The following is a 14,816-nucleotide window of genomic DNA, read 5'->3' on the forward strand; positions in this document are numbered from 1 at the left end:
GCCAAAGCCAGCAGCCAAGGGTTCTCCACTGCTTTGAGTGTGGTGGTGTTGGACATTATAAGGGAGATGTCAGATGCCCAAAGAGACCACCCCCTCCCACCGGAGGAAAACCACCGGGAGTAGCTAGTGTAGCGCTCGGGGAGGAGTTGCCCTTAGATAAGGGGGTTGAGTGGGCGGGTGTCACCTTAGTGTCCCTGGGAGAACGGGAGATGGTTCCTAAGATCCAGGTGCCCCCAAATACTGCAAAGTATGGGCAATGGGTCACATCAATGGCCAGAGAGGGGAGGCTCTGAGAGATACAGGAGCCAGTATGACTATGGTGAGAAGTCAACTGGTGTCTCCAGAGCAGGTGGTTCCCCATGTACTCCACCCCGCCGCGATGGCTGACGGCAGAATGGGCCACTATCCAGTGGCTGAGGTTCCCTTTGAGTGGGAGGGGGTTGCAGGTTCACTTCGAGTTGCCGTAAGCCCTGCCGTGCCAGTTGATTGTCTGCTGGGGAATGACATGGAGCACAACACTTGGAGAGAGGTGGAATACCGGACGCACTCTGCGATGCGGGGTACACCTGACTGGGCCTGTGTGAGCACACGGTCTGCGACTACCCAAAGAGGGAGTTCGCCTGGGTTGGAGCCTGGAACAATGGCCCAACCCGCTGCCAAAAAGGGACAGACCCGGAGACAGGAAGAGCCTGCTTCGGCTTCCACGCCCCATGTGACAGATCGGCCACCGGCGGTGGTGGACCAGGAGTCCGTGGAGGGGGGAGTAGACTCTCTGGAGGATTTACCCATCCCTGCTGAGTGGCATGTGGAGGGAGGACCTACCAGAGAGGAATTCTGTAGGGGGCAGAGGGAGTGCCCTACCCTTGAGGGACTGAGGCGTCAGGCTGAAGCCCAGGCAGCAGGTGATGCTACGGGACACCACCATATTTACTGGGAGGATGGACTCCTCTACAGTGAACCCAAGGTACCCTTACCTGGCTCATCAAGGGCCTTGGTAGTCCCGCAGCAATACCGAGCCTTTCTGCTGGAATTGGCTCATGCAATACCCTTGGCAGGACACTTAGGCCAGGACAAGACCTTTGCTCGGCTTGTCCTCCACTTTTACTGGCCTCAGATGAAAGTGGCGTCCAACACTTACTGTCGGACATGTGTATCCTGCCAGGCCAGTGGGAAAACAGGGGTGAAGCTGAAAGCTCCCCTGGAACCACTTCCAGTCGTTAGCACCCCCTTTGAAAAGGTGGGCATCGACATTGTAGGGCCATTGGATCCACCAACAACAGCTGGTCACAGGTTTATCCTGGTTCTGGTGGATCATGCCACACGGTATCCAGAGGCCATTCCTCTGAGGACTGTCACTGCACCTGTGGTGGCTAGGGCCCTGATGGGGATCTTTACCCGAGTGGGATTCCCCAAGGAAGTTGTGTCCGACAGGGGGACCAACTTTATGTCAGCTTACATGCGGGCGATGTGGAAGGAGTGTGGAGTGACTTACCGGTTCACCACTCCTTATCACCCCCAGTCGAATCGACTGGTAGAAAGGTTCAATAAGACCCTGAAGGGCATGATAAGAAGTCTGCCTGAGAGCCTACGGAGGAAATGGGACATCCTCCTGCCCTGTTTGCTGTTTTCCTACCGAGAAGTGCCGCAGAAGGGAGTGTGCTTCAGCCCTTTTGAACTGTTGTACGGGCACCCTGTGCGTGGACCTCTCAGCCTGGTGAAGGATGGATGGGAAAAGTCTCCCAGAAAGCCTCCTCAGGATGTGGTGAGCTACATGCTGGCCTTCCGGAGCCAAATGGCCAAGTTGTGGAAGCAAGCTTCTGACCACTTGGAGGCCAGCCAGGCAGTAATGAAGGAATGGTACGATCACAATGCTCACCCGGTGGAATTGGAGCCTGGCCAGAAAGTGTGGGTGATGGAACCTGGAGAGCTAAGTGCCCTTCAGGATCGTTGGACAGGCCCATTTGAGGTGTTGGAAAAGAAGGGTAAGGCCACTTACTTGGTGGATCTTAAGACCCCTTGACAGCCCCTACGGGTGCTGCATGCCAATCGCCTCAAACCCCACCACGAGAGGCCAGAGGTCATCCTGATGATGGTGACTGATGGTGCAGAGGAAGAAGAAAGCGAGCCTCTCCCTGATCTCTTCTCATCTCAAGAGAAGGATGGGTCGGTGGAGGGAGTGATTCTCTCCCCATCCCTAACTCCTGAGCAGCGAGAGGATTGCCGCCAGGTATTGGAGCAGTACTCTTCGTTGTTCTCCCTTGTCCCGGGAAGAACCCACCCATGATGTGGACACCGGAGACAGCCCACCAGTGAAGTCAAAGACCTACCGGCTGTCAGACAAGGTGAAGGCTAGCATCCATGGAGAGGTTGCCGAGATGCTAGAGCTAGGAGTGATAGAACCTTCCAACAGCCCTTGGTCCAGTCCGGTGGTGCTAGTGCCAAAAGCGCCCCACCAGGCACCACACCAGCACTGAGGTTCTGTGTGGATTACCGAGGACTGAACTCAGTTACAAAGACTGATGCTCATCCGATCCCTAGGGCGGATGAGTTAATTGACCGGCTAGGAGCTGCCCAATACCCAAGTACCTTTGACCTCACCTCAGGGTACTGGCAGATCTCCTTGACAGATGGAGCAAAGGAAAGGTCAGCCTTCTCCACGCCTGAGGGACACTTCCAATTTTGTGTGATGCCCTTTGGGCTCAAAAATGCCCCTGCCACATTTCAGCGGCTGGTGAATCAGGTCCTCTCGGGAATGGAGAGTTTCTCTGCTGCCTACCTGGATGACATTGCTGTCTTCAGTAGCAGTTGGGAGGACCATTTGCAACATTTGCAAGCAGTTCTCCAGGCCCTGAAACAAGCTGGATTGACCATCAAAGCCAGCAAATGCCAGATTGGGCAAGGGTCGGTTGTGTACCTTGGACACTTGGTGGGTAGGGGGTCAGTGCAGCCCCTGCAGGCAAAGATTGAGGCAATCATGGCCTGGGAACCCCCCAAGACACAGACTGAGGTCCGAGCTTTCCTGGGCCTCACAGGCTACTACCGTCGCTTTGTGAAGGGATATGGCACTATTGTAGCGCCCCTCACAGAGCTCACCTCAAAGAAACAACCTCGACGGGTAGTTTGGACGAAAGCTTGTCAGCAAGCATTTGAGAAACTGAAGCAGGCAATGTGTGCAGCACCGGTCCTGAGGGCCCCAGCCTTCACCAAGGAGTTCATTGTCCAGACAGATGCATCAGAACATGGCATTGGGGCAGTGTTATCGCAACTAAATGAAGAGGGCCTGGATCAACCTGTGGTCTTCTTATCCAGGAGACTGCTTCCCCGGGAACAGAAGTGGAGTGCAATTGAGAGGGAAGCTTTTACGGTGGTGTGGGCTCTGAAGAAGCTGCGGCCATACCTGTTTGGCTCGCACTTCCTGGTTCAGACTGACCATCGCCCCCTTCGTTGGCTAATGCAGATGAAGGGGGAGAATCCCAAGCTGTTGAGGTGGTCCATCTCCCTACAGGGAATGGACTTCCGGGTGGAACATCGGCCTGGAGTGGACCACGCCAATGCAGACGGTCTCTCCAGGTATTTCCGCCTTAGTGATGAGGACTCCCAAGGGGTTGGGTAGTTCTCCCTACTTTCAGCTGGGGGGGACGCGTGTTAGACCTGTCTGGCTTTTTGCGTAGTCCCTCCAATTTATTATTTATTTTGTCCCCTTTTTGCCCCTCATACTTTTATTAATTTTTGTGTCCACTAGCTTTTTCAAGGTGTTGGTAAAGGGGATAGGTGTTCTTTCACCCTCATAGTTTTTCACCTCAGGCCTAGAGGCCTTTCCTGACAGGAAAATAGTTGGAGTCACAAAATGGTGGCTACCAACTGTCCCAACTGCCAAACCTAGAACCTGTCCCATAGAGTAGAATAGGGCGTTCCAGAACCTTCTGGTTCCTTCTGGACTCCTGAGGGTCAGCCTATAAAAGGCGGAATGCTGGACAGCCATTTTGTCTTGCCAGAGAGAGTCAGCTGGAGGACAGGTTATCTCGGAAGGTGGGGGGAAGGCTAGTGAAAGGGTTGACCTCCTGGACTGGGATGCGGCCAAATTGATCCACTTCTCTACCCCTCCTTTGAGATCCTTGTCTTGTCCCCGCTGTTTATGATTACTGAAGACCCTGGGCGCCTGACTATTCCCTAGACCGGAAGAATAGGGATGTGAACAGGAGAAGGAGACTGCAGCACTTTGGGGGTGCAGTCCTCTGCCCAGTGAAGAGACTAATGCTGAGAAACGCCCAGACAGGAAGGGGTTAATCCTTGTGGCCTGCTCCCTTGCTCAGCTCATCAACTCCACCCTGCTTCCGACTGCCAGGATTTCCCCCTAGTGATAACATCCTACAGTGTCCCTCCTCCTACCTGCCTTCGTCGATTGCTGGTCAAGGAGAGTGACGAGCACTGAGGGAGCAGAAGCGGGGTGAAGACGTCCTGGTCCGCCCCCGGGTCGGCGTGGAGAGAGACGCGGTGAAGGAGCCGTCCATGTGGTGAGGAGCGGTCCTGGTAATGCCCTTGACAGTGCTGGAGTGGGCGGAGTAGTGGAAAGAGCACCGGGCGGGAGAGCGCGGGTTTCAGCGGGGAGACACTTCCCCTTCGCGCATGCCCGGTCGTGCCGTCTACCTCTGCGAGGTGTGGCCAGCCTGTGAGCGGAAGCGGCGCTCGGCAGGGCCAGAAGCAGCTTCTGACGCCTGCCCTGGGAACGTGAGAGCAGAAGCGGAGGGCCCGCTGGCAATTTCGAAGCAAAGGCAAGCTGTCACCAATCCCTCCCACGCCAGCGCCGAGGTTAAGAGGTTGGCTCGGCGGGAATAAACGGTTGCTACAGCTGCCGGTTGGGTCGACAGCAGAGTCGTCTGTCAGCCTCGATTCCTGGAGACCGGGGCAGTATAGTCTACAAGAAGACAGTAAGGAGAGTGGGGGTGAAGGGGGAAAATACTGAGCCCTCGCAGGGAATATTTACCTCACGAGTCAGAGGAGACTCGGTACCAGTGCATAAGAGAGGTGCCCAGACACCCTGAACGTTTTTACTCCTACGCTGTGTCCTAGAAGGTGGGGGATTAGTTTAATGTTACCAACCTCATTGAGACAGGTCTGGGGAAAGGCAACTACTGAGCCAGAAACCAGGGGGACCAAGTCTAGGGTCAGAAAAGCGCTGTAAGTTCCCACCAACTAGGGACACCATCAGACACTCATAGAGGTTGTTGATGTATATATGGAACTTGTGGATTTCCTACACTTCCCACTGGGTGCGCACTCACTTTGTGAATAAGGTACAGATAAGGGAGGAAGAGATTTAAACACTGTAGAGAAACCAAAGCCAGTAAAGTTTTGAGTCTGATGTAATGAAATGTATTTTTGATGTTGATTACTAATGCAAGTTAACATTGCTGAAAATATTACTACTGATTCCAACTGCCTATACTGAGCTGTAGTCTTTCCAAAGACTTGAGAGTAATGCTACTTCTTCTGACAGAATGTAAAGTACTAAACTGTGAATACTAAGTAAAAGAGAACAGAGAATATTTTTTTTATAAAGCAGCTCTTATTTTTCCATAATTTGGTGTAGTGTCATTTTTGTGTGTTATTGCGTGGAGTTACTGCTGGGTGGTTTGCGACCTTCACACTTGTGCCTCTAGCATTTGTGCCCTACCCTAGGCCAGGCTACCCTAGGTGACCTGTCATCCCAGGTTCCAACATGGGCCATTTCCTATCTCAGGCACAAGGCCTACCCACACAAGTGAGGTACCATTTTAAATGGGCACAAATATGGGAGCATATAATAGTACAACATTTCTTACTAGCAACTGGATTTTCTGCATTTGTGTCTTACAAATGTAAACCAGTGTGTAATAAAGAAGACATTTTGAAAAAATACCCCTTAGTCTAAATCATATGGTAGTACAGGTAACCACAAACTCAGATGTATAAATAACCACTGCTCCTAAACTCCATATCCTATGCCCATTTCAGAAATACATAGGCTTCCTTGATACCCATTTTCACTCTACATATTTTACCATATGAACTGGTCTATACTCAGTACACAATGAGTAGCCATTGTATGGTGCATCTCAGTTGTTGTTTCTTGCAGCACCTACGAACTCTACAAATCCCCGCAACCAAAAGGGTCTAGTGGACAAAATGGCATATTTGCTTTTGTAAATTGGACATTGTGACATAAAAGTTACAGATGAAAACTTTGACACAAATGTCTGTTTTTTCCCCACTCATTTTCAGTATTTCTTTCTTTCAAGTTAGTTTCTTCGAGAAAACCTTGAGGGATTCGGAATTGTGTCTACTTTTCAGAAATCTATAGCTTTTCTGGATCTCGTATGGGTTTTACACTGGTTTCCACCAAAAGCTGAAAGTAGGTTGAGAGCATAAAAAATAGGAAAAATGGGCTACTTCTTAGAAAAATGGCAAAACTGTGGTAAAAAAAAATAGTTTTAGTCAGCTCTGCATGTTCCTGAAAACTGGGAAGATTTTGACTTTAGATCAGCAAACAGTTCATTGGTGCAATTTTTAGAAAAAATGACACTTTTATGCAGAACACTTTTTTCCTATTTTCTCAAAAAGCTTAAAATGTTGCTATATTTTGTCTATTTTCTCTGTCCCCTCCAGGGGAATCCATAAAACCTGGATACTTTTAGAAACCCCAAGATGTTGGGAAAAAAGGACACACATTTGGCATGGATACCTTATGTGAGAAGAAAAGTTATGGAGCCCTATGAGCAAACTACCCCAAATAGCCAAAACTAAGGGTTCAGAACTGGGTGTTTGAGCATGGAGGAGGTCCAGCTACTAAGGGGTTAAACCTCCTACTCCTTTGCCCATTTTTGTGTTAACACAGTAAAAACATAACGTTTAAAATAACAATGTCTAGTGAAAACGAGACAGAACTAACCTCTTCTGGGGTTAAAATAAGGCTCCAAACCTTTAACATGGGAAGAAAGCACTACATTTTAAATATGTAGGGTCTTATGTACAGTTGGGGCATATGTCCAATTTTACCCTGAGGAGACACTGTTTGTATTCTCTCAGTCATTGGAGGTCCTTATGGGATTCTCGATAAAAAAGACAAATACCTTAGACAAAGTAACACAATCTAGTAAGTTTGCTATGTCTGGCTCTTTTTATTAAAGGGCTCTGGCATATTTGGAGCTTGTAACAATGGCCACTAGGTCTAGGTATACCAGTGGACAACTTGTGGTCTAAAACCCTGCTGGCATTATTTTTACTCACCACCAAAACAAAGAGCACCCAAGTGAGGTAAAAGGAGTTCTACGGTGTCAAGAGCCCAGGTGTCCAGTTCCGAGGGCTCACACAGAAGCACTAATAGGTATCTATTAACTGGATTGTCCAGTTGAGACTTTTTAAAGATTCAATTGGTCTCACCATTTTGAATGTGGAAAAGATGTGGTATGCCACTATGGCATTCCAAAAGTTACCACACAGTATCTTGAGAATAGCCCGCCACAGGCCAGATTTCTAACCCTGGGCGTAGTTCGCGAAGTGTACTTCGCAAGCTACGCGTAGCTACATGAACTGCGTAGTGTACTGTGCAAAATGCTGTTCGCACTGATTGCACAATGCCGAATGCTTGTCCGCACTGTGCAAGCAGTGCAAGCGGTCGTTTTCTGCCACTCGAGTAGATTTCTACTCGAGCGGCAGCTTTCTCAACGCGGACTGGTAGTTTCTCATCTCAAGCGGTCGCGAGCGTACGCGACCACTCGCAATAAGAAACCTGACCTCCCCATGTTGAGAATCTCGCCGGGAGGTGTATGTTCCACGTTCGCAATCGGTAACTTGATGTTACTGATCATGAATGAGGAAAAAGTCTCGCCGGAAGGTCCTCATGCTTGCTCGCGGTCACCAACTTGATGTTGAGGACCGCAAGCAAGCAAAAAATGACCGCTGCGCTACGCTACACGTGTTTGCACTGTGCTACGTGCAATTTGCGTAGTGCTAAGTAGCGCAAACTTCGCAAACTACGCGAGCGTAGCGTAGTGCTTTGCCAAGGATTACAGATTTCCCAGTGTTGAAGACCCCTATGGGACTATGGTGATCATACAGTGCTAACTAGAACCTGGGCTGTAGAGTCCAATAGCAGTTTTAAACTTGTCACCAGAATCACAAGGCTAGAATGATCGATCGGGCTACTCAGACACAGGAATGCCTGCTCCAGCCACCAGGATTCAAACAGCAGTCATGTGAAAGGAAGACCATGGTGTTCCACTGGGGTGGGCAGAGCACCCTTATCTCATAGGGTAAGTAAGTGATGATGGAGTAACAGCAGTGATGAAGCAAGAAAGCACTGCTTCAGCTCCAGTTTAAATTATCTGCAAGCCAGCTGACAGAAGAAATCTAATGGCGCCAGGGAAGTATTGGTTTCCTGAGGGACCATACATGATGATTTATCAGCCATGTAGACCCTGTCAAATCTTACAGGTGATCACTGGTAGCTCCTCTTCTCCCAACTTTTCACAACAAGGAGCTCCAGGAATCAGGGATTGGTCCCCAGACTACAGAAGAGCAACCACCAACAAGTGTTCTACTCCTGGTAAAAGCATATTCTACTTAAATGTGCAGATGCTCCTTGTCCAGACAAGATACCAATCCTATGGCCTAATAGGTAGCTATTTATCACAATTTACAACCAAGTACCAAGAAAATGTAACACTTTTTTAAAGACAGCACTGCAAAAAAGCTACTCTTAAATTCATTCAAGCTTGCATTTACTTCTACATCTCACCCCCTGCCGCAATTCAACACCCAGGCACCATCTATAGCAGATTCGGAGCACATACTACTCATACTTTTACCACAACTCACCAGGAGGGTAGGTGGTTAGCATATAAATCTATAAAAGATACCAGTGTTGGAGTATTACATCTACAGTCAAGTAACTGAACCAGTTTCTAGAAATGGATCATTAATAGATTGGCATCCTTTATAGAATAATCAAGCAGTAATCACCTGAAAGGAGGAACCCATTACCTATCCTCATCCGAGCAGGTTTTTCACTACAGTAAAGTCAACTTAATCTGCATGAAAGCAGAACCTTCAAATCCCATATCAGGTTCAGGGGTCAAGCTGGTGGGAACTGTAAAAGTAGACCTTACATGTAATTTCAGATCACATGTTGCTTTCTGCAGTGCAAGATCCTGTTCTAATGTATTCAAATGAATGTGTACTGTGGTCTGACCAGACCAAACAAGCACAACAATATTACAAGATTTCAAGTGCATTACCAAAAGAAGCTCTCTCAGAGATCAAGAGAAACCTCTGCAGATTGCAGCCTGGCACACTATAATCAGGGTATAAAGAGGGCATGCACTCCAAGTGTGGCCAGTGTACAAACCGTTTCTTTCCCACACTGAGGAATGCCTGGAACAAAGTATGTTTTCATGTTTATTTCTGTGAAATGAAGTGCCATTACTCTGACTGCACAGCTGTCTTGGGGCAGCTCTCAGCAATGCTCTCGTGCAGTAAGGAGAGTCAAACTCAGTTTGGTAGGTGAAAATGTTGTCAAAAGCTAGAACTCGAAGAGGACTCCCACTCACCCACAGCATGGTATGAATCTAATCAGAGATAGATCCTAACGTGGCATCATTGAAGGGTGAATGATTAGAGTAAGCTCAACATAATTTAAAATCTCCCCTTGGCAGTACACTAAAGATACATTTTTCCATGATTTTGAGGTTTGGGAATAACAGAAAAATAATGTAAATCTTTGGAAGATCCAAGGCTCGACAGCACCTGATTACTAAGATTTAGAGAAAATCTGATTGATACAACTTTCCTTGGTTTTGCATCTTTTGGAGATTCAAGAAACATATATTGAAATAGCTACAAATTTTTGCTGCCTCAAACTGCATTAGAAAATGATGTAAAAATGTGAAAGAAACAGGCATCAGTGGAACCAGCCATAGGCCAGAGTATTACAAAGGACATAGATCCACCCATTAAGAAGCATCAGAATTACCAGCCTATTGTATTTATATTACCAATGTTCTCCCTCGTCTAGTACCAGAGACCTAAGATCACATGGATGAGGGGTCCTCAAGGACTGAAATCACACACATCTGCAATTTGAACCCAGGATATGCGGAACCACAGTATCACCAGTGACATTGGTGTGTTTCCTGACACCACACAAGGAGTACAATGATTTTATGGCAGCATGAATTTTCTCATCATTCAGGGAATTTGTAAAAGATGTCATAAAATATTTGAGGCTTTTAAACATTATATATCTATATGTGATACAGAAACTCTAAATAAGGAATGCCATACATTTCCTTTTTTTTTTTTTTTTTTTTTTTACAAAGAAGTTTACATACATTCATTAACTTCTTTAGATGAGCATGCATTCTACTTTAGCACATTCTAAAGGCATAGAAAACATATTTTCCATCCCCAACATCATACCTCGAACCCCAGAAAAATGAAAGGCACAAAAATAAGGGTTTGATTTAACAGTAAGTGCATACATAAACATGTAACTTTCACTACTAATACCTTTACTGTTTAGCATGCGTAAGTAAAAAAAAAACAGTTAGGATAGCTGTAGCTTACGTCTACTTCTGTAACAGCAAAATTGTGCAGCAACAAGCTAAACTATACATCCATAAAAGATAGGAAAGATGGATAAAAGAGAAAAGTAAAGTACCTGTGTACCTCCGATAAGGAGGAATCACTTTCGTCAGACCTAAAGCAAACAGTGGTGGTGGTGTGAAAGAGAAAAGACAGGTATCAGAAATGTTAAGGATCAGACTAAGAAGAAAAATAAAAGAATGCTTCAAGTAAGAAACATAGTAGAGGTCATAGTACCAAAGAATTATCCAGGCCATATTGACTAACCGCTGCTATGTCAACCCTCAATTAAAAGTGTGATGATGAACAGATGCGAAGAAAAAGTCTGATTCAAAATGGGGCACATTAGTGACAAACCTAAAGATACAGATTGAGAGTAAGCCAGTTTATATGCTAGACGGCATGGGAAAGGACAGAAGATTTAACTAGGTTAGACTAGAGGAATTCAGGAGTGCCAAAAGAAATAAATCTATTATGATGAAGTCAAAAGAATGTCTAACGAGACAAAGCATGACTCCAAATGTGTGCATCCAAACAATAATTTGGCTTGCAATGCTTGTTAGTATGGTAGAGGATGAGGAGGCCAATTTCGGGATGGAATACTTTAACAGACTACGATAGAAGAAAAAAAACACAATTGCATCACTACAACCTGAAAGTTCATATGTACACAGTATAAAACAGGAAAATGTATCTACTTGGAGGCAAGTGAAAAATTTTATACGGGAAATTTTCTTGCATGGTAATTCTCATCGAAAAGAACAAGTTACTTACCTTCGGTAATGCTTTTTCTGGTGGATACAGTATCTGCCTGTGGATGCCTCACCTTGTGAATATCCCCCTGCGTCAGCAACATTCGGAAATTATTTTTGTAGCTTCGCGCCGACGTGGAACGATGTCACAGAAGCACGGCATCGCGTGCGGCTCTGCTGACATCACTGACACCATAATAGACCCACATCGGCGTGATGACATCAGTTCCGCCCTTTTTTTCCGTGCCTTCGAGGCACACGGACGGATCAACAACAGTAGATAAATACACAGTGTACACAGTACCAAATAATCATAATAACACACACACAGTGTGCAACCAAAGCAGGAATGCAAAACATTAATAAATTTCCTTTGACAATAAAATATCAACAATACAGTAAACCAGGTATAGAAGAGTGGACAACGGGGAGGCTGAGGAATCCACAGGCAGATACTGTATCCACCAGAAAAAGCGTTACCGAAGGTAAGTAACTTGTTCTTCTGATGGATACATCTGCCAGTGGATTCCTCACCTTGTGAATAGAGTCCCACAGCAGTCCCCACTCCCGGAGGAGGGTGTCCCCTCTCCTAAACCAGAAAATCCTGGAGAACAGAACGCGCAAAGTGGCCGTTCCTCCTCACTTCGGTATCTAAGCAGTAATGCTTCGCGAAAGTGTGGAGGGAGGCCCAAGTCGCAGCTCTACAAATGTCCTCAACAGGTACACCCCTAGACAAAGCAGATGTAGCAGACCTTGCTCTAGTAGAGTGAGCTCTTAAACCTTCAGGAGGCTCCTTACCCGCCAGAGAGTAGCATATCTTGATGCACAAGACAATCCATCTTGATATTGTGCGCGTGTGCACCACCTTGCCTCTTCTGGCTCCAACAAAACCAACAAAGAGCTGGTCATCCACTCTGAACTCTCTGGTCCTGTCCAGGTAGAAGCTCACTGCGCTCTTCGGGTCCAAGCGGTGAAGTCTCTCCTCCTCCTTGGAAGGGGGAGGATAAAAGGTAGGGAGGGTAACAGACTGTCCTAGATGGAAGGGAGTTACCACCTTAGGCAGAAAAGCAGCCCTGGTCCTGAGTACCATTCGTTCAGCATGAATGGTCAAGAATGGGGGCCTAGAACTAAGAGCTTGAAGCTCACTTACCCTCCTTGCAAAGGTAATCGCAACAAGGAAGACCGTTTTGAAAGGCAACAACCTCAAGGGACACTTGTGCAAAGGTTCGAAAGGAGAACCCACTAAGAAAGTAAGTACCAGGTTCAAGTCCCATTGAGGCACAATAAAGGGAGTAGGATGAAATTTATTTGTAAGGCCCTTTAAAAACCTTAAAACAATAGGTGATCTAAATAAAGACGGCTGATCCGGCAGACAGAGAAATGCCGACAAAGCCGAAAAATAACCTTTGACCGTAGCTATAGCAAACTCCTGCCGCGCCAAAGAAAGTGCAAACAGAAGTACATCAGACAATCGAGCCTTCAAAGGGTCAATGGACTTCTCCCCACACCAAGAGACAAATTTAGACCTTCTATAAGAGTAGATAGACTTGGTGGAATCACGCCTGGCAGACAAAATGATATCCACCACATCATGTGGACGAGAAAAAGAGTTCAGGATGCCCCGTTCAATCTCCAGGCATGAAGGTGTAAGGTCTGGAGGTGGGGGTGTAGAACCTGCCCCTCCATCTGAGAGAGGAGATTCGCCCTGAGAAGGAGACAGAGCGGCTGGCATGAGGAGAGGTGGAGAAGATTTGTGTACCACACCCTTCTTGGCCAATCCGGGGCGATCAATATGACTTGGGCCCGGTCTTGGCGAATCTTCCTCAGAACTCGAGGAATCAAGGGTATGGGAGGAAACGCGTAAAGGAGTCTCGAGTCCCAATTCAACTGAAACGCATCCCCCAACGCTCCCTGCATCGGATACTGGAGACTGCAGAATGACGGGCAGTGAGCGTTTTTGTGAGTGGCGAACAGGTCCACCTGAGGAGTTCCCCACGTCCGATAGACGTGACGAACTACCTCTGGATGAAGCCTCCACTCGTGGTCGGCTGAGAACTGCCGACTGAGACTGTCTGCATGTACGTTCAGAACTCCAGCCAGATTATTTGCCATCAGACAAATCTGATGGTCCTGAACCAAGGACCAGAGACGCAGACCTCTCTGAGGACACCGCGACCCCACTCCTCCCTGCTTGTTGACATAACACATCGCGGTAGTGTTGTCCATCAGGATTTGAACCGACTGACTGCGAAGGGAAGGGAGGAAGGCCTTGAGCGCCAGACGTATCGCCCGCAACTCTAGAAGGTTGATGTGAAGCAACCTTTCCTCTGGAGACCAAAGACCCTTGATCTCCAGATCCCCCAGATGAGCACCCCACCCTAGAGGGGATGCATCCGTTATCACCATGGCTACCGATGGAGGTAGATGGAAGGGCTTTCCTTGAGACAGATTGCCCTCCACGCTCCACCAAGACAGATCCGCTGCAGTTTCTCTGGAGATCCTGATCGACTTCCTGAGATCTCCGTGGTGTTGATACCACTGCCTGCGGAGGCACCACTGGAGTGCCCTAATGTGCCAGCGTGCATGGTTGACCAGCAGAATGCAGGAGGCCATCAGACCGAGCAGACGCAGGAACTTCAGGACTGGAACGACCGCTCCATTGTAAAATAAAGGAATCATTTCCTGTATGTCGAGAATCCTTTGAGGGGAAGGGAATGCACGACATACAGTTGTGTCCAGTACAGCACCTATGAACATGTTGCGCTGGGAGGGCACCAGGTGAGATTTGGGTACATTTATAGAAAAACCCAACCTGTACAACAACTGAGTTGTGACTTGCAGATGATGGAGCACTTTCTCTGGAGATTCCGCTTTGATCAGCCAATCGTCCATGTAAAGGGATACTGGAATCCCTGACGTTCTGAGATGTGCAGTCACCACAGCCATCACCTTGGTGAAGACTCGAGGCGCCGTAGTAAGACCAAACGGGAGGACCGCAAACTGGTAGGGTTGCGAACCCACTGTGAAACGGAGATACTTCCTGTGCGACTTCAGGATAGGGATGTGAAAATACGGTTCCTGCAAGTCAATCGACACCATCCAGTCTTCTTCCAGCAGCGCTTGAAGAACTTGCGCAAGGGTGAGCATCTTAAACTTCTCCTACTTCGGAAAAAGGTTCAAGATCCTGAGATCCAGGATTGGACGAAGTCTGCCATCCTTCTTGGGTATCAGGAAATATCGGGAGTAGCATCCCGGACCCCTTTCCTGCTCCGGAACCACCTCTATCGCGCCTTTTCTCAGCAACGCCAGGACTTTCTCCTGCAGGAGAAGCAGGTGGTCCTCCGAGCAAAAACCTTGACAAGGAGGGTAGTTTGGAGGGAACTCCCGAAAGGGAAGAGCATACCCATTCTCCACGAGATTGAGAACCCAAAGGTCCAATGTGAC

General features: G+C 47.7%; 1 protein-coding gene across 9 annotated transcripts in view; it reads right to left on the minus strand.

Annotated features, from left to right (window-relative positions):
* KIF21A (kinesin family member 21A) overlaps nucleotides 1-14,816 on the minus strand; it is an 820,176-nt gene that overhangs the window by 193,092 nt on the left and 612,268 nt on the right. For 5 of the 9 annotated variants that reach the window (XM_078679965.1, XM_078679910.1, XM_078679946.1 and 2 more), the window contains one exon: nucleotides 10,697-10,735. The exons of the other annotated variants lie outside the window; for them this stretch is intronic. In XM_078679965.1, coding sequence (XP_078536091.1) covers nucleotides 10,697-10,735 — 39 coding nt within the window. The remainder of the gene's footprint in view (nucleotides 1-10,696; nucleotides 10,736-14,816) is intronic. 9 annotated transcript variants of the gene reach the window in all.

Source organism: Lissotriton helveticus, chromosome 1_1 (assembly GCF_964261635.1).
Source record: "Lissotriton helveticus chromosome 1_1, aLisHel1.1, whole genome shotgun sequence".
Taxonomy (NCBI): Eukaryota; Metazoa; Chordata; class Amphibia; order Caudata; family Salamandridae; genus Lissotriton; species Lissotriton helveticus.